General features: G+C 53.0%; 2 protein-coding genes across 2 annotated transcripts; both read left to right on the top strand.

Annotated features, from left to right (window-relative positions):
* Positions 1 to 214: 214 nt before the first annotated feature.
* LOC141477562 (endosome-associated-trafficking regulator 1-like) lies at positions 215 to 1,321 on the top strand. Its single transcript, XM_074166774.1, has one exon. It carries the CDS (start codon positions 215 to 217, stop codon positions 1,319 to 1,321), a length of 1,107 nt encoding a protein of 368 aa, XP_074022875.1.
* A 2,696-nt stretch (positions 1,322 to 4,017) lies between these two features.
* On the top strand, positions 4,018 to 6,721 carry KCNJ4 (potassium inwardly rectifying channel subfamily J member 4). Its single transcript, XM_074164228.1, has 2 exons — positions 4,018 to 4,055; positions 5,392 to 6,721. The coding sequence occupies exons 1-2, from the start codon at positions 4,018 to 4,020 to the stop codon at positions 6,719 to 6,721; spliced, it is 1,368 nt and encodes a 455-aa protein (XP_074020329.1).
* The last annotated feature ends 17,007 nt before the right edge of the window (positions 6,722 to 23,728 follow it).

Below are 23,728 nucleotides of genomic sequence, written 5' to 3'. Positions count from 1 at the left end.
TAGCAAAGACACAGAGATGCCTAGTGCTCCTCTCCAGTCCCTCCCGAACAACCTGGTGATCTAAATGGAGGGATTTTGGTAACCGCCTCTCTCTCACCAGCTGAGGCTGCAGAAGTTGGCACACTGCTTGTCAGTGTCACCTGCCTGTGTGACCTGGGCTCCAGGAAGATAATTTGGATCCTCCTGCTTGCTGCAGCCCAAAGCATCCCGAAAAATGTCACGGCTGCTTGGCATCTCTGGGACAATGGAGAGGGTCTGCCCAGAATCTCAAGGCTTGGAAGATGATGATGAGGATGATGAGAATGATGATGAATTCAGCTACTTCTGCCACTCTGCACATCCTCCACTCCAGTGCAAGAGCTCTGACAGCTTGGCTGACAGTCAGGGGGAGGATCTGGGAGAACCCACCCCATTTTCCCTAAATCCCAGGAACTCTTACATGGTGAAAGACGAAGGACTGAAAAATAGAATATATGCCAAGAGGTTGGCCAAGCATGCACTGGCGCTTGAGGACGAAGCTCAGGGGTTTCAGGAACCATTTTACAAAGACATGGAAAGGCCTGGCAGCTTGTCAGAAGATGAGGACCACAGCTGGAACTACCACCTTCCTGTGCATCAAAGGTCGCGTGTTCTCCGAACTGCCAGTATGGCACCATGTGGCTCCTATGACTCTTCCCAATATAGCGTGGGCAAGCACCTGGGGATGGATGCCTTTGTCCCGTGGTCCCATGCCAGTGACCCTTACCTGGGGAACTCAGAGCACACCAGGGAGACAGAACCCCACGTTCTGCATGAGGAGGCCATAGGGGACAGAGAGGTCCCGTCTTCACAGACGACCTACGACATACTCAAGGAGGAGAACGCCATGCTCAGAAGGGTGGTCAGCAGCATGAAGAGCTCCTTGGAGAGCCAGGCATGCACGGTGCGGAGGCTGGAGAGGCAGCTGGCAAAAGAGGAGAGGGAAGCCCAAGAGCTACAATCCTTTGTCCAGCAGACTAAGTGGAATCTTCAGCTAATGACCCAGCGAGCTCTGGAGGCAGAAAGCAACGTGGAGGAGCTGAAGCAGGAGATCTCTATTCTCCAGGGAGAGCTGGAGAGCTCCAAGGTGAAGAGTGAAGACCTGAAAGCAGGCCAAATAACTGACCTGGGAGCAGTGAAGCACAACATAGACTTTGCCCTGGAGAACCTCCACAAGATAATAGCAGGCGCAAACTTGTCCATTAGACAGCTTGCTTTGGGAGCAGAGTCGCTGCATTTTGTTGCTGAGGTCCTTGAATCTACTGGAAAAATTTCTGAAGCTGAAGGAGAAAAAGAGCTATGAACTCAATTCTGTGTGGGTCTTACAGACAAGTGTATGGACCGAGACCACAGGTGTCCCACTACAGCCTATACTAAAACCATTTGCTCTCATGTCCTCAAACGTGTGTGTTCAGATTCGCAGCCTTTATTCTTCATGGAAATACTCTTCTTGTGAGCGAGTACAAGTTGCAGGTAGTGATGTAGTTTTAGCTGCTGCTGATCTGTTCTGGCACTCCAGAGCTAGCAGCAAATGTTTCCCAGGCTCCGAGCTGCAAGATCCAGCCACGGTGGGCTCCGCACAAGAGGCCATGCTACAGTTCTGGCTGACTTGAGCTCCCATGTGGGAGCCAGGAGGAAGCAGAGCAGCACAGGTTGCAGCTCAGCGTGCCCATCCCTCCCCTTAGCTGTACCACCCAGAGATGAACACAGCCCTTGTGGTACCTGCATTTCATCTGCTTCCTTTGCCCCTTCTCGGTGAGGTGGGGAAGGTTAGGAGCAGAGATTCAGGTGCTGCTGCACATAATTTCAGTGGGCAGAAGCTCCTTAGGTCCTCCTTCCTCTTCTTTTGGAGCTGGCTACCACCTGGGCCAGAAATCCAAAATCTCTAGAAATTGTGCACCTATTCCCACAGCTGGGGAAAGGGAGGGGTGGGGGTGGTCAGAAACATTTAGGAAGTTATGAAGTATCCGTATGTGAGCTGCAGCAGTGCCTTTCCTCCAGCACCAGTGTCAGTGCTGGCTTAGGATGAGCTTGGTTTATCCAGGCTGGTCAAGGAAGGTGCCGGCTGGAGAGGGTGCCCTTCCTTTCTCGACTGGATCTGGCATAGAGGGGTCTACCCAAATTGCCCACCTTTTTCACATCCCAAAGACCTGTGGGACGCTGCAGTCCAAACTCACCATGTAATCTCTGAAGATAAGTCTTAGCTTTATCTTCATGGGACCATCTGTGAGCATGAAGTGACCTTTCTTCATCACCTGGTCATTCCTCAACATGAATGAATGAATTTAGGTTAAATGAATGAATGAATTTAGGATTAATTTAAGTTACCGACCCCAGTTTCTGCTGTAGGTTTACCCAGCTGCACAACTAAATTTCCTATACCTGGCCAAATCAATCCTCCTTAAGGACTTGAATGCTGTAGGGCGGTGAGGGGGTGGGTCCTGGCAGAGTTCAGTGCCAAAGTGCCTTTTGCTGATGGGAATTTTGGGGCAGCTGTTCACTTTTACCTCTGTATGGTGAGTTGTGGACTACAAGGTTGCTGTTTTCTCCCGGTCTCATAATATCCTTGGTCTGTACAACCATGTTTGTGTTGCCACAGGGCTTAAACTGCCTCAGTATCCGTGGTCTTTGGAGGAGAGACTGCTGGTTAATCTTCATCCCAGACATGGCAACAATGCTGCTTGCGCATCAGAGGTGATGCCTGGGGATTCTAACTTGCTGCTTTCTAGTCTGTGCTCCTAACTGGGGAAAACTGGTGGTCACCCTTAACCACATGAAGCCTTGTTCTGCAATGCTGGTGATGAGACAAGGATGGTTCTCACCAACTTTTCTGTCCCTGATAACATCTCTTGCTGTTCCTCTCTCCTGTCTGTGCATGACCACTTGCAAGCAGCTCTAAACCTTGGATTTGACCCAGAAATCCTTGGATTTGTCCCAGATATGGCAACCACTGGCTGCTCGCCGGTGAGGCTGGGAGGAAGTGAACTAGCTGGCTGTGTCTGCGTCCGGCGCTCCGCACTGGCTGCTGTAATCCAAAGGTTACAGTGCAGGATTAGCATGGGTGTACAAAGCCCTTCCTAATCTGTGAGTCATTACCCCCTCACTGCATTTCACTTCCCAGCAGCTCTGGGCAGACGGGATAGGTCGGCTCTTGAGTCTTCAGTTTCCCCATTCTTCAGTTCAGGGAGGACCAGGTCGGAACATAACATCTGCTGGACACCCTCCCCAGGGCTCTGCTGCTGAGCCGCTCCTTGGATGCTGTACACAGGGCACGTCGCAAGGTCTGTTGGCTCTAACCGGCTTCTCCTTGGCTACCCCTAAGCCCTTCCTTTCCATCAGTTCTCCCTTTTGGCTCTAACCATTGCTTTTCTTCTCCTCTTTGAAACGGGGCGGGGGGGTGGGGAGGAGAGGTTCTGCATCCCCTGGAAATAGATTCCCTCTGGGTCAGGCTGGGCTGATGGGGATCCCTGAGGGCTGCCGTGCATGTCTGTGCTCCGTTAGTCCTTGTGTGCGAGGTATTTAGCCTGGCTGAGCTCTCGTCCTGCTGTAAGCTATGATATTAATATAATGGCTCAGGGCAAGGGCCCTGCAAAGTGCCCTTGATCTGAGGAGCAGTGACCAGCCGGCCCTGCACCTCTTCCGTCGGTAGATGTCGGGGAGTGTGGGGGGCTGCAGGCTGGGCAACCTGGTCTGCATCCATCAGCTCCTCACCTGCCGGAGCCAGGCTGTGGCACAGTGCCCCGTGGAGACCTCCAGACCCCTCCTGAGCAAAAGGCTGGGAGCCCTGTTTCCCCCCCTGCCCCAGGACTGGGAAGGGTGCTGTCAGGGGAGGCTCTCACTGGGTTTTGTTTCGTCCTTTTCCCCAAGGTTCATGCCCAGGAGCAATGGCAGTGCAGGCCCCAGCTTGCCGGAGGTGAAACCTGGAGCCGCCTGGTCCCATGTGAGTGCTGCTGCATGAGATCCCGTGCCCTCCCAGCTACCGCCGCCCCCTGACACCTGATGATACAGCGAGCCATGGGCAGCGTCCGAGTCAACCGGTGAGTAACCCCCTTCTCAAGGACTGCTGCTGCCCAGGGTGGCTGGTCCTCCTCATTTGGCCCCTCAGGCCCTGCCTTTAGCCTGCCTTTTGGTATATTCTTCTCTGCCAGGGGCTTTCCTGCTCTAAGGTATGGTTCCTCTCTCCTCCAATTCAAGACCAGGCTGAATGGGACTTTGAGCAACCTGGTCTAGTGGGAGGTATCCCTGCCCATGGCAGGGGGGTTGGAACTTGATGATCTTTAAGGTCCCTTACAACTCTAACCATTCTATGATTCTATCAAGACTCACCATACATGGGGACAATGCTCAGAGGAGGAGTGCTACAGAGGAGAAGCAAAGCGCTGTGTGGTGCTGGACCAGAAATTACAGATGCAAGCAGTGCTGCAGAAGCCCCTGGTCCCCAGGAGTCCCAACTCCAGCCTCTTCCCATGAGAGGAGGAGGAGAGTCACGGAGCCCGTGCTTGAGGGCGTTTCAACACTATGGGGTGGGAAGGAGGCACTGGCAGCCTGACAGGTCCTGGGAAGACAGGGCTCAGTGGTCATGAGGGCAGAGCAGTCTTGGTGGATCTGTGCACTCCCTTGGTTTCCTCAGTGGTCAGACCATCTTCTGCCGTGACATCTTAAAGGAGTATCTGCAACTGTGGACCCAGCAGCAAACAAGGGGTAGTAGTGGTGCCACCTGTGAGGGAGGGGAGCCGGAGGGGCAAATGTCTCCCAGAAAGTGTGTGGGGAGCTTCTTCCAGGGAAATCTGCCAGTACTTTTGCTGTTGATCTCCAAATTACACCTTTGGCTTCGGATGTGGGATGCTGGGAGCTACACATGTTGCTGTGGCAACAGAATTGTCCTGAGCGCAGGAAGTGTATAAACACTGTCACCGACACACCATGAAATCAGTGAGGAGGGTGGAGGAGAAAATAGAAACTCACGGCCTTATATAATGTCAGGGACAAAATGTGGCCAGACTACGAGTGCTTGCTCCCAGACTTCCCGGCTGTCCCAGCTGCCACCAGGTTTCAAAGCCTTAGGTCCCTCCTCATCACAAAAGCTGGAAGGAAGCACAGCTCTACAAGCTTCTCCTGATTTGCTGCCCTGTCAGGACTTTGCTGTATACAACCTCCTGGTAGCAAGACTCGGCAAATATTGCAGCTGAGATCCACCAGTTTGGTCAGGGTGGGACCACGGTGCAATAACCAGAGAAATGTGCTCTTGTGATACTCAACACCATGGTATTGTAGCCCTGTGAGCCACCTATGTGTCTCACACCGTCGCTGCCTCAGTGGTTGCTGTTGTTCTTCACGTATTTCTCCTGGAAATGCATGTTTCTTCTCTTCCAGGTACAGCATCGTGTCAACCGAAGAGGATGGACACAAGGTGTCCGCGCTGGGCAGCATGAATGGGCACAGCCGGAATGGGAAGGGGCATGCCCCCCGGAGGAAGCACCGCAACCGCTTTGTGAAGAAGAATGGCCAGTGCAATGTCTACTTTGCCAACCTGAGCAACAAGTCTCAGCGCTACATGGCCGACATCTTCACCACCTGTGTGGACACGCGCTGGCGGTACATGCTTATGATCTTCTCTGCCGCCTTCCTGGTCTCCTGGCTCTTCTTTGGCTTCCTCTTCTGGTGCATCGCTTTCTTCCATGGCGACCTCAATGCACCGGCAGTGGGAGGTGGTCCCTCTCTCCTCAAGCCCTGCATCATGCACGTGAACAGCTTCCTGGGGGCTTTTCTTTTCTCAGTGGAGACACAGACAACCATTGGGTATGGCTTCCGCTGTGTGACTGAGGAGTGCCCACTGGCTATCATGGCAGTTGTGGTCCAGTCCATCGTGGGCTGTGTTATTGACTCCTTCATGATTGGCACCATCATGGCCAAGATGGCAAGGCCCAAGAAGCGGGCCCAGACCCTCCTCTTCAGTCACCATGCAGTCATCTCAGTGCGGGATGGCAAACTGTGCCTCATGTGGCGGGTGGGCAACCTGAGGAGGAGCCACATTGTGGAGGCCCACGTCCGAGCGCAGCTCATCAAACCCTACATGACAGAGGAAGGAGAATACCTCCCCCTGGACCAGCGGGACCTCAATGTGGGCTATGATGTGGGCCTCGACCGTATATTTTTAGTCTCACCCATTATTATTGTTCATGAGATTGATGAGGAGAGCCCACTCTATGGTATTGGCAAGGAGGAGCTGGAGACGGAGAACTTTGAGATTGTTGTCATTCTGGAGGGGATGGTGGAAGCCACAGCCATGACCACACAGGCACGAAGCTCTTACCTTGCTAGTGAAATCCTTTGGGGTCATCGTTTTGAACCAGTTGTGTTTGAGGAGAAAAACCACTACAAAGTGGATTATTCGCGCTTTCACAAGACCTACGAGGTAGCCGGCACGCCTTGCTGCTCAGCCCGGGAGCTACAGGAAAGCAAGATGACTATCCTACCTTCTCCCCCACCTCCCAGTGCCTTCTGCTATGAGAACGAGCTGGCTCTTGTCAGTCAAGACGAAGAGGAAGATGATGACGAAGTGGGTGTGGTGTTAGGGGGCAGCACTAAAGAAGAGGGAGGCATCATCCAGATGATGGATTTTGGAAGCCACCTGGACCTGGAGCGGCTCCAGGCAACTCTGCCCCTAGATACAATTTCATACCGCAGAGAGTCAGCCATCTAATTCCAACCTCCCCATTCCACACCCGTCACCCACCGTTTCCTCCTCTGTTCTGCACCCGTGCATAGCTGGATAAGTTCCTTGCCCACCAAAAAATGCCTCCCGTGACTGCCTCTCAGCCCCCGAGTACATCAAGGCCTGGAGCTGCTCTGATATATTCCCTTTCCCATGAAGTCATGCTGCCTGGGAGGGGAGTGAGGATACACTACTCTTCCAGTGTGTGCAGCTTGGGCCAGGATCCCTTTCCTGCCCAGAGACAGGAGAGCAGAACGCCTGGTTTCTCATCTCCGGAGAGGCGACATGAGTCCGTGCCCTCAACAGACAGGCCAGGACCCACAGCAAGTGTTTCTGCTGCTGAGGCAACAGCAAACTTTCCGTTCCCTCTTGACATGGGTAAGCCCCATGGCTGTCAAGAGTCATGACCATCACTAGGAGAGGAGTGATACCTAAGCAGTGACCAGAGGAGGATGGACAGGAGAGTTCAGGATTCTTGGAGGGAGTGGGGAAGGATCTCAAGGGAGGGGCTTACTTGCATGTTTATTGCTTGTTGCACATGACTCTTTCTTTGTATATAAAACAGAACGAGAACTGAAATCCATATTCTTCCACTGCAAACGCCAAGCTAGGAGACAAGAACGCTCTGCGTAGCCTACTCTGCACTCTCCTTGGCTTTTGGCATCTGTCGCCTCCAGAAGCAGCTCGGCTCCACGGACTCAGACCCAGTCCTCCCAGTCCTCTTGAAAAACAAGTCCTGCTCCTCTCCTGAGACGCCTGGCAGAGGAGGCAGGGCCCTGTGCTTGCACACCCAGACTGCCCCCTGGCACAGTGTGGCCGGGATGACAGACAAATGACCTGACTGGACAGCAGACCCTTGACTTGCTCCTTTCACCTCCTCCGTTCTTCTCCCTGCTGCCATCAGCTGTAAAACTGAATTTGTAACTATTTATTTTTAATAAAGTCTAATATCCCAGGGGGAGGTTTGGAAGCAAAGGAGAGACCCCAAGGCTGCAGCCTGGTGTAGAGACTGATGAGAATTATTAGTGCTGGTGTTTGCTGTTTGTATGGCATTGGTGCCTGGAAGCTCCACCACAAGGGCTCCCCTGTTCTGGGCCTCCCTGGTAAAGACCTACAATAAGAGGTTCAGAGAATTTGCTCAGGGAGAAGATCATACAAAATGTATGTAGGGAGGGAAGCATGTGCATTAAAATTACAAGTAGGATGGGTCAAACAATCCTGCTTGCTTTGGAGATAACAAGAGTTTTGCTCAGGGAAGGGTTGTAGACATGCTTGAAGAGGCAGAGATGTGCGAGACTGCTGTAGATGTAAGGCTCAAAAAAAAAAAAAAAAAAAAAGCCCAAACCTCTTTTTTTTTTTTGCTAGAGGCAAGTAAGAACTAGAGGAAATGAGGGAGGGCATCAACTAGAGATAGACCTGTAACATCACTTTACTGTCATTTCACAAAAGACAGGGAAACCTAGTGAGCCTTTTCCTATAGGAGCAGCAGAATCACTCCTTCAAAACTATAGGAGATACGAGGACAGAAAGACAAACAGGGAGCTTAGGAAGCTGCTCTGGGCACCCAACAGTTGTGCTATGGGGGGAACGGCAGAAGAAACGATGTCCCACCCAACCCCTGATCTACAAAGCAGAAAAATAGCATCTCAATACCAATTTGGAATTGGTTCAAAGAAGCAAGAGGAAGGGGGGAGGAAGCAGAAGGGGAAGGAAGTAAAGAAATAGCAGGAGTGAGAAGAAGAAGCAGTCACAGCAGGCAGGCAGAGGAGGAGGAAGGGAAAAGGAAGAAGAGAAAGTGAGGTAATACGGGAGCACGTTTGAGAAAGAGCAGGGACAGACTAACAAGACAGGTCTAAACCCAGACGTGGCCATTTCTCATCCTGGCACGCAGGTTCTGTGGGGGACACAGCTGCCCTGCACGGGTTTGCTCTGCACCCAAGCAGTGAGCTGGCCCCTTTGGGAAGTCTTGCCAAGAAGGAAGAGGAGCTGGCAGGAGGATGAGAGAAGAGCAGACAGGTGACAACCGGGCATCAGGAGAAGGGTGGCGAAAGGAAAGACACCACTCTGGATGCCTCCCTCTCCTCCCGTCGCACACAGAGTGGGAACAGGAGCTTGTGGATACTGGCTTTTCCCATGTATGGCTTGATCACAGCCTCATTTTTCCATGTGGGACCCTGTCCCACCTCTCCTTCGCATTAATTAAGTCCCTCCCTCCTTTTATTATTTATTTATTTTCCCCAGAGGGAATAAGCAGGGGCTGGTATTGACCTGGCTTTTAATACAGCTTTCAGAGCTGGGTGCCTGCCACTGGCCATGGCAGTGGAAACAACCTAATGGACCGAGAGAGAACAACTCCATGTGAGAGGACACGGGCATCCAGGACACAGACTGAGGTGGTGGCCTCCAGGAGAGGGGGAATCCACATGACTGGTCATTCGCCCGCCAAGGTACCGCATCCTTCAGAGGCAGATGACAATGCTTGGTGGGGATGAAGTACCCACAGTCTGTTAGCTCTTCAGAGGCTCATCTCCAAGGAGATGGGGCCCAGGGAACCTTGGCAAGGATGGGGCAGCTGAGATGCACCGGGGCCATGGGGATGAACAGCTAGGGCAGTGGAGGTAGAACTGCCACCCCTCCCTTCAGATGATGTGACTCTTGGGCGAAAAATGGGAAAAGGTTGTAGTCATGCTAAGGAACAAGTATCATGCAGCCTTGCTGGGATCCCAGCCCCCTCCATATGTTTGAACCTGCTGGCCCTTTTCATGTCGCATTTGGCATCGTGGTAGAGAAGACACAGAGGCATTGAGGAAAACCCAGCTAAAACCCTGCTGTTCACAATAAAAGTGGGAGAAAGCTGGCAACGCTGTCACATTGTTAGAGAGGGGGACAGCTGAGGAGGTCCCAAGGGAGAGAAGGGGGCCGAGGGCAGGGGGCAAAGGGGAGAAGAGGAACAACCAGAGTGCAGGAGAACAAAGGTGATGGGTAAACCTCTGCCCGTCAGGTGCTCCTCCCACAGCTGGGCTTATGTCGCACAAATGGCATGTTCCTTGGGTACACATAACTCATCTGATGGCACGGTGAGGTCACACCTCCGAGTAAGAAGTGCTCTTCTGCCTCTGCAAGCTGCACGCATGCCCACAGGCTTTGCTGATACACAGCGGTACGTACATCCTTCTGCACGGGTACTTCTGTACCCACACACTCAAATCACAGAGTACTTGTGCACAAGTACACACTGTGTGTACTTACATGTGTATGCCATATGTGGGGGCATAACCCATCCTGTACTACAACTCCATCCCATAAACACCCAAGGATGTACACACAAGTGCTATGTGAGAACAGCATCTCAATAAGTGGGTCTCCGGCTTTAGGCTGGATACTCCTTTATGCAGCCCATGAAAGGCCACCAGGACAATCCACCTCAGAAGGCTGTTTGCTATAAAGAAGGCTGGATATTTTTAAGGAGTCTGCAAATCAGCTCTCCAAGCCATTCACAACCGTAAACACATCTGATATTTTGGCCATTGTGTACTATATGTGGAGCATCAACTTGCAGATAGGTGACACTTTCTTGTCCTGTGTTCTCCAGAAAAGACACCGCTATTGCATGCCAGGGCACCACGTCCCCCAGCTCCCTCCCTTGCCCAGGATCTGATGGAGGGACTGCTAACCCAAGACCTGCCCCTAATCCTGAGGGGCTGGCAGCTTGCTTTTCAGGAGGAAGACACTGCTGCTTTGTTTATCTGCCCACAACCTATATTTCTCTCCTGTTTTACTTCACAATGATTTCCTTGGCTCGTTATTGAAAGCTATTCAAATACCAGAAAGATAATGGGGAAAGGAAGGACTTTTTCCCTATGAATAAGATCCAGGCATTGGTTCAGCTCCTCCGCCCCATGACAAATAACTACACTGCTGTCAGTCTTGCCAACTTTCAGATGAATGTTGTTTTGTTTTAAATGACACTTGAGTAACTTGTTTCATGCTTTATTTTTGGTGACACTTTTGGACAACTCTTTTGAAAAGAAACCATCATTGGCACCTTTCAACTCACCCAAAACTTGCTCAGCAAAACATTTTGATACACACTGCGACTAAAAATATGTTCAAGAAATGCAACAATAATCTCAAACGAGGAGAAAATGGGATTGGATTTCCATGATCAGGAAACAGTGTTGAAAATGTCCGTGCTGCTGAAAAAACGTGTTCCTTTTCAACCAGCTCATTTTCATCCAGGTTTTGCCCAGGAGTGGAGCAGGGCACATGGCGCTGCCCCAGCAGCTGCACCTTGTGACCTCTGATTGGCAAAATGCCTCCTCTGCTCGCTTCAAGCTTTAGCAGCCCTTCTTTGCCTTTGCAGGAGGGCCTGAGAGCTCTCCCAGCTTTTGGACAGTCAATATGAAGTGGCCATGGTTTTAAATGTCACACACACAGAAAAAAAAAAAAAATCCAGAAAAAAAGCCTTACCTTCCCAGGCCATTAAGGGGTTGCTCTTGCCCCTGTGAATTCAATGGGACTTTTGCCATTGCCAGTGGTAAGAGCAGAGCTGGGCCCTAATGGAGTGCCACTATTGGAAAACCCCGGAGGCGCCAGCCCTGTGCTAAATCTGCCAAGCCGGGACGGACTATTGCCGGCTGCGCAGAAGGGGGAGAGGAGGGAAGGCAGCCTGCTGGGATGCTGAAAGCATGGGGCAGAGCAGGGCCAGTTGGGGCAGCCCTCCTGGGGCAGGTAAAGGGGGACAGCAGAGGGATGAGGAGGCAAGGGAGGGGTGGGAGGCAGTCTGTCAGTGTAGATGCCCGTACCATGGTATCCCACAGCTGGAGGATGCCGCAGCAGGAGGAGCTGAGACGGTAGCAGGTTTTTGGAGGGGCTATAAAGGCTTCTTTTCCTGCCGTGGTCAGGAGGGCGGGAGTCCTCTCCCCAGCCCGGGTGTGCTCCCGCCGCCAGGACGCAGCGCAGGGACGCTGAGCGGCACGGCACAAACTGATGGAGCCCGGCCATTGCCCGGCCTCAGAGCACCATCTAGAGATGAAAGCAAGGTTGGCATCCCTGCAGGTCCCGGCATTCCCGCAGGTCCCGGCATCCCTACAGGTCCCGGCATCCCCGCAGGTCCCGGCATCCCTACGGCTCCCGGCATCCCCGCAGGTCCCGGCATCCCCGCAGGTCCTGGCATCCCTGTAGATCCCGGCATCCCCGTAGATCCCGGCATCCCCGCAGGTCCCGGCTCCCCGGGCTGGCCCAAGGCTGCCGGCGGTCACGGCGCTGGCGTGGCACCGATGGGCTGGGGCTGGCTCCCCAGGCAATGCTATGGGTCAGAGCCGGGAGTCGGGGTGGAAACGTTTGAGAGAAGGCAGGCTCTGAGAGGAGCAGCATCCACCGCCAACGCTGCACCCATAACCTGCAATAAAGGTCAGCCCTCCTGACAGCCAGGCCAGGGCTTTCACAGAGGGACCACTGACTCTGGGAGCAGTTCAGTTATCTGTTACCACACCTGCAAAGGTGCTCCAGCCCTGGGAAGTTAGGCAGAGATGATCTGAGTTTGGAGTCAGGTCCTTTTGCCCTGCTGCTGCCTCACAGCCCTGCCTGGGTGCGTGTGCTCAACGTATGAGATTTGCTCCCCTTTTTTTATTATTCAAACCCTCCATGTGGCACGCACAACTTAAAGCTGTAGCAGGGTGTTGCTGCCTGTCCCCTGCCACAGGCAGCTGGCCAGCACTCTTCCCCTGGCATCAGAGGGGCAGTGAAACTGTGTGGAAGTGGAGAAATGCTCTGCTTGAACCTGTTCTCGCCAGCGTGAGGCCTCTCAGGTAGAGGGTTTGCAATGCCCTGGAAGCTCTTCTGTCAACCAACCTTTCCGTATCCCCTCAGGACATTAGATAATGACAGCTTGGCTTGCAAGCTGTATGGAGCCTTGGCTCCTGGGCATCTTACAGTTCCTGGGGAATGCAACACCAGCAGGGCAGTCAGTGGGCCATTAGTGTATTTGCTTACCTTTAACCATGTCCCCTCCAGAAGGAAGCATCTAGAGGGGCAATGCCTCTGCTCCCTGGGCAGCCTGGTCACAAAGACCCCAAGCGAGTGGCTGTCAAAGTCAGGTCAGCGTGGAACGAGGAAACGTGTGATGCCAAGCATATGATTTCACTGCCCTGCAAAAAAATTCAGGATGGACACAAACACCATCCTGAAATAGTCTGTGAAGCACTGGATATTTGAGCTTTAAAAGTTCTTTTGGCCTCTGAAATTAGCAGGATTATTTTGGTGCTGGCCCCAGATTTGAAATAGTACGTCTTGAAACCTGGGACCTGGGAATATTTGGGTCCCTGGCTGTAGTGCATTGACAGAGTTGTTTGAATGTCCCAGTGCTACAGCCACTGAAATAGTCAGCTGAAAAAGGGTCAGCTGAAGGCCTGTACGATACAAAGCCTCGTTACAGAAGACGTGAGACTGTGAGAATAAGGAGCTTGAAATTGCTCCTGACAGGTGATTAGATGCTCACCCAGCAATAGACTCTGCGTGTCTGCCAGGGACCTGCCACAGGCCTGTGCACCGCTCCTGGGGTATCGAACAGAGGAGGACGAGCTGACGCAGGAGCTCCAGAGAAGACTTTGAAGATATATATAACATGACCTGCAGCCTGCATGTGCTTCTCTCAGGGATAAAATAATGAATCAGTTGGAGAGTGGGTGCGAGCACATGACAGGCGATGCAGACCTATAGCAGAACACTGGGGACGACACAGAAGGAGCTGAGCAGAGCCATCATTTAGCTGCAGGCTGCTGGGTTACACCGTGTGCCTTTTTGCTCTCCAGGACAGCGTTGTGGAGAGTAGCATCCAGGCTGCCTTGAATAGAGAAACTTATATGTGACCCATCCAGCACCGCACGAGGCTGTGGGGGAAGTGGGGAAGAGCTGTGATGAAGAACAGCTCTGGAGCGGAGAGCTGCAGACAGAGGATGACTGGCTGCACCCAGGGTGCTAGGGTTAAGTAATTGGGAGCCCTGGAGCGGTCAAGGAGCTAGCAGTGCTTGGCAAGCCGGTAAGGACCAGTGGGACACAGAAGTCTGAAGTCAGTGGAGGAGGGAAGTCAGGGTGAGAGCAGCTGGCAGTGGTTGCTGCAGAGGAGGTACAAGGTGCGTCGGTGGAGTTGTACTGGCTGGATGAAACTGCACGTTCCCTGCTGCTCTGAGACACATCTCTCATGTAGCAGTCAGATGGTCTCACAAGCTTGAAACTCACCGTCAGCGGTTAAAATGCAAGAGCAATTTGTGAAAAACATGGGACTTTCTGAGTTATTGTAATTACTTGATAATTTGTCCCATGGAGAAGCCTCTAGAGCACTCAGGTCTTAAATGGCCCTGTTGTGCTTGCTTTTGCAGTCACAAGAGAAGGGGCAGGTCCTGTTCTCAGCCAGAAAGAAAGGGAAGGGGGACAGAAGTGGCTGACAGCAAGGCAAAGTGACTTGCCCGACACCACAAGGTAGTCAGTAGCAGAAGGAGGAATTTTAGCTGCCACTGAGGGTTGAACTTGTCACGTCTGCACAGATGGGGACTGTGCAAGCCATAAATGAACCAGGAGTGGTTGCCTGAATAGCTCTCTGCCCATCCTGCATCCGCAGCTGCAGCAAAGCTGTGGCCAGGATGTTGCACCTCCCCGGGTCTGTGCACAGCGCCCGTCACCTTCGTACCACTGCCTACAACCCCAAGCGCAGTGCGTATTCCCAACTCTGATACCCCCAGCCTCTAGACATCAAGATGTAGGAACTGGGAGCTGCCGGGCCACAGTCCTTCCCACAAAAGAGCCTATATGGGGCCTTATAGACACAAATCAGCACTTGCAATCACACCCAGAAGGGAACGGGAGGCCGTGGCTGGCTCAGACGAGCACATCCTGAGGTCCCTGGTGAGCAACTGCATGATGCAAAGCACAAACAAAAATCCACAACCTCAGTCCTTGCAGAGAACAAGTCCCCAGCTGCCTCTTGCCCTTCGCTGTGTGGGACGGGTGGTGAGATGGCCTTTTGTTAATCGGTGCCCTATGCCTGGCGTTCAGCTGGCGAGGACAGGCTGTCCCTTCCAGAGAAACCCCTTGCATAAGAATTAAAGAGGAGCTGGGCTGAGATGCTGAACTAATCCACCAGGGCATGCCGGGAAGCCGCATTTTAAGCCATTCTCCCTGCCCTCCCGTCTCCCTGTGCGTTGTTTATCTCTCCTGTCCCTCCCACAGCAGTACGTGATTTATCCTGACTGGGCAAGCTGGTTTCATAACCGCCTGCGCTACGTCGAGCCCCCCCACCCCACCCCCTGAGTCTGCATGGGAGATGCTCGTACACGGGAAGCTTTTTAGCTACCACTGGTTTGCGCTGCTGTGAACAACAAGCCCACGCGAACGCCGCTCTCCCCTCCTCTCAGTGCGTGCGGTATCGGCACCCTGCGCACGCATTTCGCCGCTACGGCTGCGTGTTCGCTCCCCTGGCGCACAGGCACACGCTCCCACCGCACGCTTCCACCGCAAGCTCCTTGCCAGCCCGCTTGGCAGGCGTGTGATGCTCGGCGAGCTCACCGCTACGTGCAAAACCGGCACACTTGCCGCGGGCGTTCAGAGCTACCGCCCCAGCTGCTCCCCTGCCATGGCGTGCTCCTCACCCACCGCCCGAGGTGTGATACCTCACCCTCCTTCAGCTGCACCGTTCACATGGGACTCGTGACACAGGCTTGCAGCTCACCTTTGCCACGGACATATGTGTGTGGCACGTATGTACCTGGCACATGCCAAACACACACCATACACAGGTGGGGCACTGCGCATCATGAGATTGTAGGATAATTCAGGTTGAGTGGCCTCAGGACAGCTCTAGTCCAGCCTCCTGCTCAGAGCAGGGTCAGCAAAGAGGTCAAACGGGGTCGCTCAGGGCTTTACCTGGTCTTGTAAACCTCTAAGGATGGAGACTGCACAGCTTCTCTGGGCAACTTTTCCCTGTGCTTGACTGTCTTTGGGGACAGAAAGATCTTCCTTGTATTCAAGCTGGACCTCTCTTGTTTCAACTTACGCTCGCTGTCTCTCATCCTCCCACCGCTCACCACTGTGAAGAGCTTGGCTCTGCCTTTTACCAAGACTCCCGGGTACTTTCCCACGGAGCTGTTCTCCATCTGGCAGGTCCCCAGCCCATATCGTGACCAGGGCCTCCTTCTTCCCAGGTGCAGGGCTGTAGTTCAGCCCTTGCTGAACTCACAATGTTCCTTCAGACCCAGCCCTCCAGCCTGCTTATGTCCCTCTGATGTCAGCCCTGCCCTTGGGCATGTTGACTTGTTCCCCCTCCAACTAGGTATCATCTGCAAGCTTGGTGGAAGTGTACCCCAGCACCTCCTCCAGGTCATCAATAACCATGTTAAAGAGGACAGGTCCCAGGACACCCCACGGAGACACCCCACTTGGTACCAGCCTCTTGGTAGAGTACGACACATTAACAACTACTCCCTGAGCCTGACCAGCCAACCATTTTTTTAACCATCTGCTTGTCCACCTATTGAGACCACAACACCTTTATTTGGATATCAGAACATCGTGGGAGACAGTGTTGAAAGCCTGGCTGAATTTAGAATCACAGAATCATCTAGATTGGTCGATCAGATGGATTCTGACCATCGCGTCCAATTTGAGATAAACGACTTCCACTACTTTCCCCTCACCCACAAATCCAGTCATTTTATCGAAGAAGGTGATCAGGTTGTTCAGGCATGATTTGCCCTTGGTAAATCCACACTGACAGTTGCCAGTCACCTTCTTCTCCTTCATGCGCCCAGAAATGTGCTCCAAGAGGACCCACTCCAGGGCCCACACAAATCTGACCAGCCTGTAGATCCCAGGATCAACCTTTTAGCCTTTTTTGAAAAGAATGCAGTATTTGCCTTTCTCCAGTCATGGGGGACCTCCTCTGATCTGTGCCTCTCCACCAACCAGCCTCCCAAACACAAGTCATGTCACAGCTGCACTGCCTCCTGCCTGACCAGTCCTAGACTTCATTTAGTCTGATCTGCAAATCTTCCTACAGAGGTGAATGTGGCTTCTCAGTTCTCCGTTGCTTTGCTCCCACTGTTCCTAAGAGAGACAGAGGGCTGTGTCTCTGAGCCCCAGGCTTGTTTCTCTTCTCCTTGGGCTGCAGGTCCTCTCACTAGAGGTTTTAAGAAGTTCACACTGCTGCCAAAAGCCGCCCCTGGTGCCATGCAGAAAGGCAGAGGGGAGCAGTGTAGCTTGATCCCACTCCTCCAGGAAGATGGGATGGGCCTGCCGCAGCTGATGGCTCTGCTACAGGTCGTGGCCATGGGGGCAAAAGCCCAAATAGAGAGAGGGACCAGTTCAGCTCCTTTTCTCCAAAAAATATGAGGGTTGGAGTTTCTTAGAGGAAGACGTTCTGCTTTCAAGGTGAGGAGGAATCCACAAGACTTGTCAAGGCAGAGCTGGTGCCTCCCCTGCATCTTCTCCAGGCTGCCGGGCCAGGTTCTTCCACTATCGCCTAGGCGCTCAGATGTCTTGGTGCCCAGGTTGCACGCAGCATGCAGCTGAGGAGGACAAGGTTACATGTCTTCAAGCAAGATCCTGCTGATTCAGCCCTGAGTCCAGCTCCTCCCAAAGAACCTTGGCCCTGACCTGTGGTCCTGTTACGTCTACCCTGGCCTGACAGAGCTCTGAGGGTGCACCTGAATATTATTCTTTGTTTGTTTTTTTTTTTTTCCATTAGGTCTTCTTTTTTTACCAAAGCAAGCCAGTGTGGGTGTAATAGTCAGTTGCAAACTGACAGAAGCTGGGAATACCACGAGGATAAAAAAGGCGAGGTATATGGAAAAAACCAATAAAGGCCCTTAATTACAGGTGTGGCCAGGAGCAGCTTCTATTATTAAGGTTGCCTACACTTCCCCTTTTAAGACCCTGTTTTCACTTGCTTATAACTTTGTCAAAGTTTCACCACTGGAGCAGAAATTTTCCACAGAAAGTGATTGCCTCAGCTTGAATTGGGCACATTTATTTAATTCTTTTTGAAAATGTTGGCCTACCACTAGGTTTCCTGGGCTGCAGGAATAGATATTTGGCCTAGGGGATGAAGCTGTGGATCTTCTGGGCTTTCAAGCAAGGGCTTGGCCTTGGCCTTGGGCAGGACCTCAGTTTTTCTGTCATGGAGGCTGTATTTTGCCTGCTCCATGAAACACCACTGCTCAGCCCCACCGGCGCAGACAAATTACATGGTTTTGTTAAACATGGGAGGAAGACTTGTCACAGCTTCACAGCTACAAACATTTCACAGCTAACCTGCCCAACCCTCCCTTGGCTGCTGAGGCTGGAGTGATGCCATATGGGCTTTCCCACAGAGAAGCAGGGCTGAAGGAAACCTGGAGGGCTTTCCCTCGTAGGGCATCATCCTGCTGCTCTGCGTCAGGCACTGGGCTGAATCCCTCAATGCTTCCCTCTGCCCTGTGCTCCCAGCTCTTTAGGCTTCTGGGAAGCCCAGTGGAGAAAAGCCCCTGATTTGAATAGGGAAGGGACGAAACTCAAACGGAAAGGACTAAAAATCTGAGGAAAAGCAAATGTGACTGGGAGGCAGATGAGACTGGGAGGTGCAGAGAGATGCCAGGGCTGGTTGGGCAAGGGGCTATTGCCTGGGAGCTGCTGGAGTGACTTGGGCTGGTTGAGAAGGGGAGTAGGAAACAGAAAGCAGGGCTGGTCAGGGCAGTGAGATGGGGAATGGGAAGAGCAGATGCATGGTGATCAGAGATGGGGAATGGGAAGAGCAGAGGAGGTGTGATCGGCAGTGGGGTGGGTAGGGGGGGATGGGAAGGAGGCAGGCAGTACTCAAACCATTTGCCTGGGGAGTGGGGGATTCTGGTGACAGATGGGGACTGGGGATGGAGGGGAGCTGCCACTGACCAACTGCCCAGGAAGGCTTGGACTGGTGACAGGGAGCAGCTTGTGTGGAAGGTGACAGCATGTGGTGGGAAGGCTGGGACCGACTGGCCAAGGACACACAGCTGTGCCGGACTGGTACTGTCTGGGCAGGACACCGGGCTCACGGGTGCGGTGGGGAAGAGACAGGGAAGGGCAGGTGAGGTGGACCTGGGAGGGGCAACAGACAAGGCCAGAGCCCAGGGCTTTGTGACAAGCCTGAAGAAGGGAAGCAGAAAGTGGGAAAGCTTGGAGGGGACAAGGGGAGCAGGGAGGACAGCCATATCAGCTTGTGTTTCTGGGACCACAAATTTCTCCAGTGCCCAAACAAGCATCTTCTCCCAAGTCTTCTTCCCATCTCTTACTGCTCCTGTGCTGTTACTCCAAGTGCCACCCAACCGTGTGTCTCGCCTCTCACCAGCTCTGCTCCTCACTGAAGACAGCAGGCCACTGCTGCTATCTGTTGTATCAGAACACACATTTCTCATTGCTGAGAAATGGCAGCACCGAGGCTGGCTGTGCAACTGCCCTTCAATGTCCTTATGCATATGAATTACAGTTGAGTCTTTAATTATGTGGCCACAGATTTATTTTCCACAGGACACCTGCAGCACACAGGTTAGATGGTGCTCTGGATGAGTCTGGGCTGTGTCATGAAGAAGGCTCTTTGTAGGGACTCAGCATCATCTCTCCCTTTTTTTCCTAAATGTGTGAAGAAAATGGAGTGACTCATTGCCGAGACAGTTGTGTCTTGGCCTGGATCCCTGCCCCTGCCGTGGATTTCCTACCTGATGCTGAGCCGAGTCACTTGAAGCAACCTTTTCAGAGGTAGCTATTAGCTATGTTTTATTTATTTTGGCATTTTGCTTTGTTTTTAGCCTTGTGCTATCCCGGGATGCTGATGTCTCATTTGCAGGAATATTTATTGCTCCCTGCTGTATGTGAATGGGGACTTGCACTTGACTCTAAAAAAAAAGGCTTTAAAATGCAGAGCACTCTGGCAAAGAGCTCAGATCAGCATCCCCACCTTGCAGGCTGCATTTGACCTTCCCTCCAGGAATGCTTGGTCTTCTCTAAAATGCTATTCTCTTGCTTGGTATGAGTATTGAAAAGGCAAATCCGTCTGGGAAGTACTGAGAAAGTAGTGTGTGTGTCCCATAAAAAAGACCCTGTGAACATCAATCATTGGTTTTGAGTGGGGGCTGCATGTTCTGCATAAACTGTGAGTTAACGCTTCAAACAACGCTCTTTCGCTCTGTTGGATTTGTCAAGCCGCAGGTACCTGCCTCCTCAGGAATGTCTGCTCTTGAATTGCAGGTGGAAATGCGTTTTTTTTCTCACTTCTCATCTCTTCTTGCTTTCACTGGCCTTGCAGAAGTAGAACTTCAGCACAGAGGCAAAGTTTTCTCTGCTGCTTCCCTGATTCCTCACACTTTTCTAGCACAGGCAAGTTTCTCTGTGAAGAAGTGGCTTTGGTCTTCAAAGCAGCATGTCCCTCTCCGGACAGTGGGTGAAACGGGATTCTGCTTACAGTGGATCAGGCAGAGCTGCCAAATGCGACCTGGCATTTCTCTGACACTGGAGCTCAGCTTTCCCACAAGTTTTACTAGGTGCTATGAATATCATATACGGTGACACTGGAAGGCCACCCAGCAGTGATACTGTGAATAAACAGGACAACCCTAGCCCTTCTTCTCCTTTCCTACCTGAGGAATGACACCGCAGGCAGTGGTGAGGCTGGGTGGATGTCCAGTGACGTACAGCCCCCTTGGACACACCAGCCCACAAGAGTCAGCCCAAGACACATTGCCATGGGTTCCTTCTACAGCCCTGCAGTGTGAGCACTGGAGACTGCCTGAGGAGCTTCCTGACAGCAGCCAAAGGGCCTGGAAGCAGAGCCACCCTGTGTAGCCCATCTTCTCCTTGCCTGCCTTCAGCAGCAGCACTCCCTGGATTGTCTAGGGATGCTTTGGCCGTACCTGAATCCCATGAAAGATGTCCCAGGTGCAGGTCCCCCAGTTGCTAAGCTAAGGGCCTCGGCTGGAGCCTCAATCCCCTTCCATGCTCTACACCCAAAGATCCTTCCCAGGCAAACCAGGGAGAAGGGATGAGGCGAGGCCTCCTGGGGTCTCATCCTGGCATAGGGTCACGAGTGTGACTGTAGCTCACTGCTGGGTCTGGGAGGTTAGACAGCCTTCCAGGTCCTGTAGTTTAAACAAAGTTTTAATGCACCTTTATTGTTGTATTCTGGTGCCTAATACAGGGCTAGACCTTAAGGAATGTTCATTTTTTGGAGCGGTGCAGAGAGAGGAAAAGATGCTTGTGGTTACCACTGCACACCAGTTTGGTAACTGGAGAGGAATGGAGGTGACCCAGCACAGATCAGATTGTGAGCATGGATTCTGCCTGTCCCTCAAATTTCTTCCCTTCCCTTCCCTTCCCTTCCCTTCCCTTCCCTTCCCTTCCCTTCCCTTCCCTTCCCTTCCCTTCCCTTCCCTTCCCTTCCCTTCCCTTCCCTTCCCTTCCCTTCCCTTCCCTTCCCTTCCCTTCCCTTCCCTTCCCTTCCCCAGCCTCTCTAGTCGGGGTCCTGCTGCTTGTGTGATATAGAACACTTAACTTTTTTAAAACACTGGGGCAGGAGTTACCTGTTACAATCATAGAATGGTTAGTGTTGGAAGGGACCTTAAAGATTATCAAGCTCCAACCCCCCTGCCATGGGCAGGGACACCTCCCACCAGACCAGGTTGCTCAAAGCCCCATCCAGCCTGGTCTTGAACACCTGCAGGGTTGGGGCATCCACAGCTTCTCTGGGCAACCTGTTCCAGTGCCTCACCACCCTCACATTAAAGAATTTCTTCCTAATATCTAATCTAAATTTCCCCTCTTTCGGTTTAAAACCATTACCCCTCATCCTATTGCTACCCCGCCTGATAAACAGTCCCTCCCCATCTCTCCAGTAAGCCCCCTTCAGGTACTGGAAGGCCTGAAGGCCTTCTCTTCTCCAGGCTGAACAACCCCAACTCTCTCAGCCTGTCCTCATAGGAGAGGGGCTCCAGCCCTCTGATCATCTTCATGGCCCTCCTCTGGACCCATTCCAACAGGTCCACCATGTCCTTCCTGCTGTACCACTGGAGCACTAACAGTCCTCATGGAGACAGGGTCCCGACGGTACTGGCTGCTACCCCCATAGCCAAAACCAACAGCCCCAGGCCCAGGCTCCTAATACAAATCACTGCATAGCAAAAGGTGTAACTAGGCAATGCTTGGAGAGAGGAAGGTGGGTGTTATTAGATCACATGGCTAGCCAGGCTAACAGCACTAAAAACTTGATTACAATTCAATTAAGGGAACGTTTCTAATTAAAGAGTTCTTATTTTAAGCCCTAAATGATTAAAATAAAGGTAGCTAAAGTGTCCGTACACACATTCTGATTTCATCCCCCAAGGGCTGTGTCTACATTCGGGATTTCTTCAAGTTCCCTCCTGCCACCTCAGCCAGCAATAGGGGGAGAGCTGGTGTGGCCACCGTCCCCCCAGACCTTATACCCACCTGCCAGGAAGCGTCACCCCCAAACTCTGCCCCCACTGGCCCCACTGAGAGCCGACTCTCCGGGGATCCGGTTGGGATCCATCCTTCCAGGAACCCTCCCCGGCAGAGCCCGCCTCGTTCAGTGCCTGTACGGGCCTGCCTCTCGCAGCACAGTCGTGAGCGGCGCTGGGCTCCAGCAAAATTCCCTCTCGGCTGAGGGTGGGTGCACTCACCCAGGGCAGTAGGAAGGGCGAGCCCTCGGCTGGATTTGGCAGCGGTGGCGTATTTTATTACCTGCCTTCCCATCTGCTCGCTGTTACGTAAGCTGGGAAATGGCGGAGGTTCAACGGAGCGTCATGTGTAAGGAAATGTCACTGCTACCAAAAACTCAATTAAATTTTAACTTCTCGGGGTGGAGACAAAGTTCTGTGATAAAATTGGCCCGGCAGTGACAGAGGGAGATGGCGCTGGTTCCCAAAGGGTTGCATAAAACAGGAACTATTCCCAGATCCCAATGGCCCATCAACTCGGCGCGGGTGCTGACTGGCAGCACACAGGAGGGAGGCAGCAGGGTTCAGAGCGTTGCAGCCCACCATCTTGATATGACTTGAATCAACTGCTTTCTGCACCACACAGGGCCGGCGAGGCTGCAGCTTGGGCCTCTCGGTGCCAACAGCCCGTGCTCACGTTCTGTGTTTGGAAGTTGACATGGAGGTCCTGGCCTTGATGCACCCAGGGGGTAGCCTGGTATGGCGGCTCTTGAGTTCTCCCCCATCACACTTATCTCCTCCACCTTCACTTGACTACAGGAACTGCAGTTATTGACTTTAGGATGACTGTGCCCAATCAGCTCCTCCCTAATGAGGCATCCCTGTGGCTGTGAAGCTTGGCAGTGCCTGGCTTTTGACCTACCACCATCCCCTTCCCTCTCACCCTACGCTGGCCTCCCCTGGCACTCCTGCTCCTGGAGCCCCCCATGGTGCCTCGCTCCTGCTTCACCCATCCAGCCCCAGCTTTCCACCTCCTGGGAGCCCTCAAACCCTTCCCCAGCCTGGGCTCCGCTCCTGCACCTCCATGTGGTTCTGATACGCCCTGGCTGCCTCCCACCCCCCGACTCAGCCGTCTCTTCCTGAGCTGCTCCAGGGCTCCCTGAGGCACAAGGTGGCCACCTGGCCCCCAAACACCCCGGGGGTAACCCTGGCTTTGGCCCTGTCTGCTGGTGGGCACCCCATGGGTGTCAGTCCCTCCGTGTTAGGGTCTAGGTGTGTATGCTGACATATGTGTGGGTTTGTGGGTGCGTCACCCAAGGGGTGACCCCCTGCTCCCATGGGGCACAGGCCGAGGAGCCCTGACCCTCTCTGTTGGGTTGAGGTGGCTGTTCCTGCTGGACCCCCTCCTTGGCACCCACTGCCATCGTGGTGGGACTCAGCACCCTTTGTGTGAGGATCCCCATGTGGGACCAGGGGCTGAGAATCCCCATGTGGGACCAGGCAATGGTGCCGTGTTGGGGCTGCCCCCCATGCCACTGTGGGG

This window comes from Numenius arquata, chromosome 2 (assembly GCF_964106895.1).
Source record: "Numenius arquata chromosome 2, bNumArq3.hap1.1, whole genome shotgun sequence".
Taxonomy (NCBI): Eukaryota; Metazoa; Chordata; class Aves; order Charadriiformes; family Scolopacidae; genus Numenius; species Numenius arquata.
This window is presented reverse-complemented; position numbering and strand designations above follow the sequence as displayed.

Bases quoted from the DNA above. Each gene is read 5' to 3' on its own strand.
- LOC141477562 (XM_074166774.1), top strand. From the start codon at position 215: ATGTCACGGCTGCTTGGCATCTCTGGGACAATGGAGAGGGTCTGCCCA.
- KCNJ4 (XM_074164228.1), top strand. From the start codon at position 4,018: ATGATACAGCGAGCCATGGGCAGCGTCCGAGTCAACCG. The intron at 4,056-5,391 runs GTGAGTAACCCC...CTTCTCTTCCAG, and splicing joins GGCAGCGTCCGAGTCAACCG to GTACAGCATCGTGTCAACCG.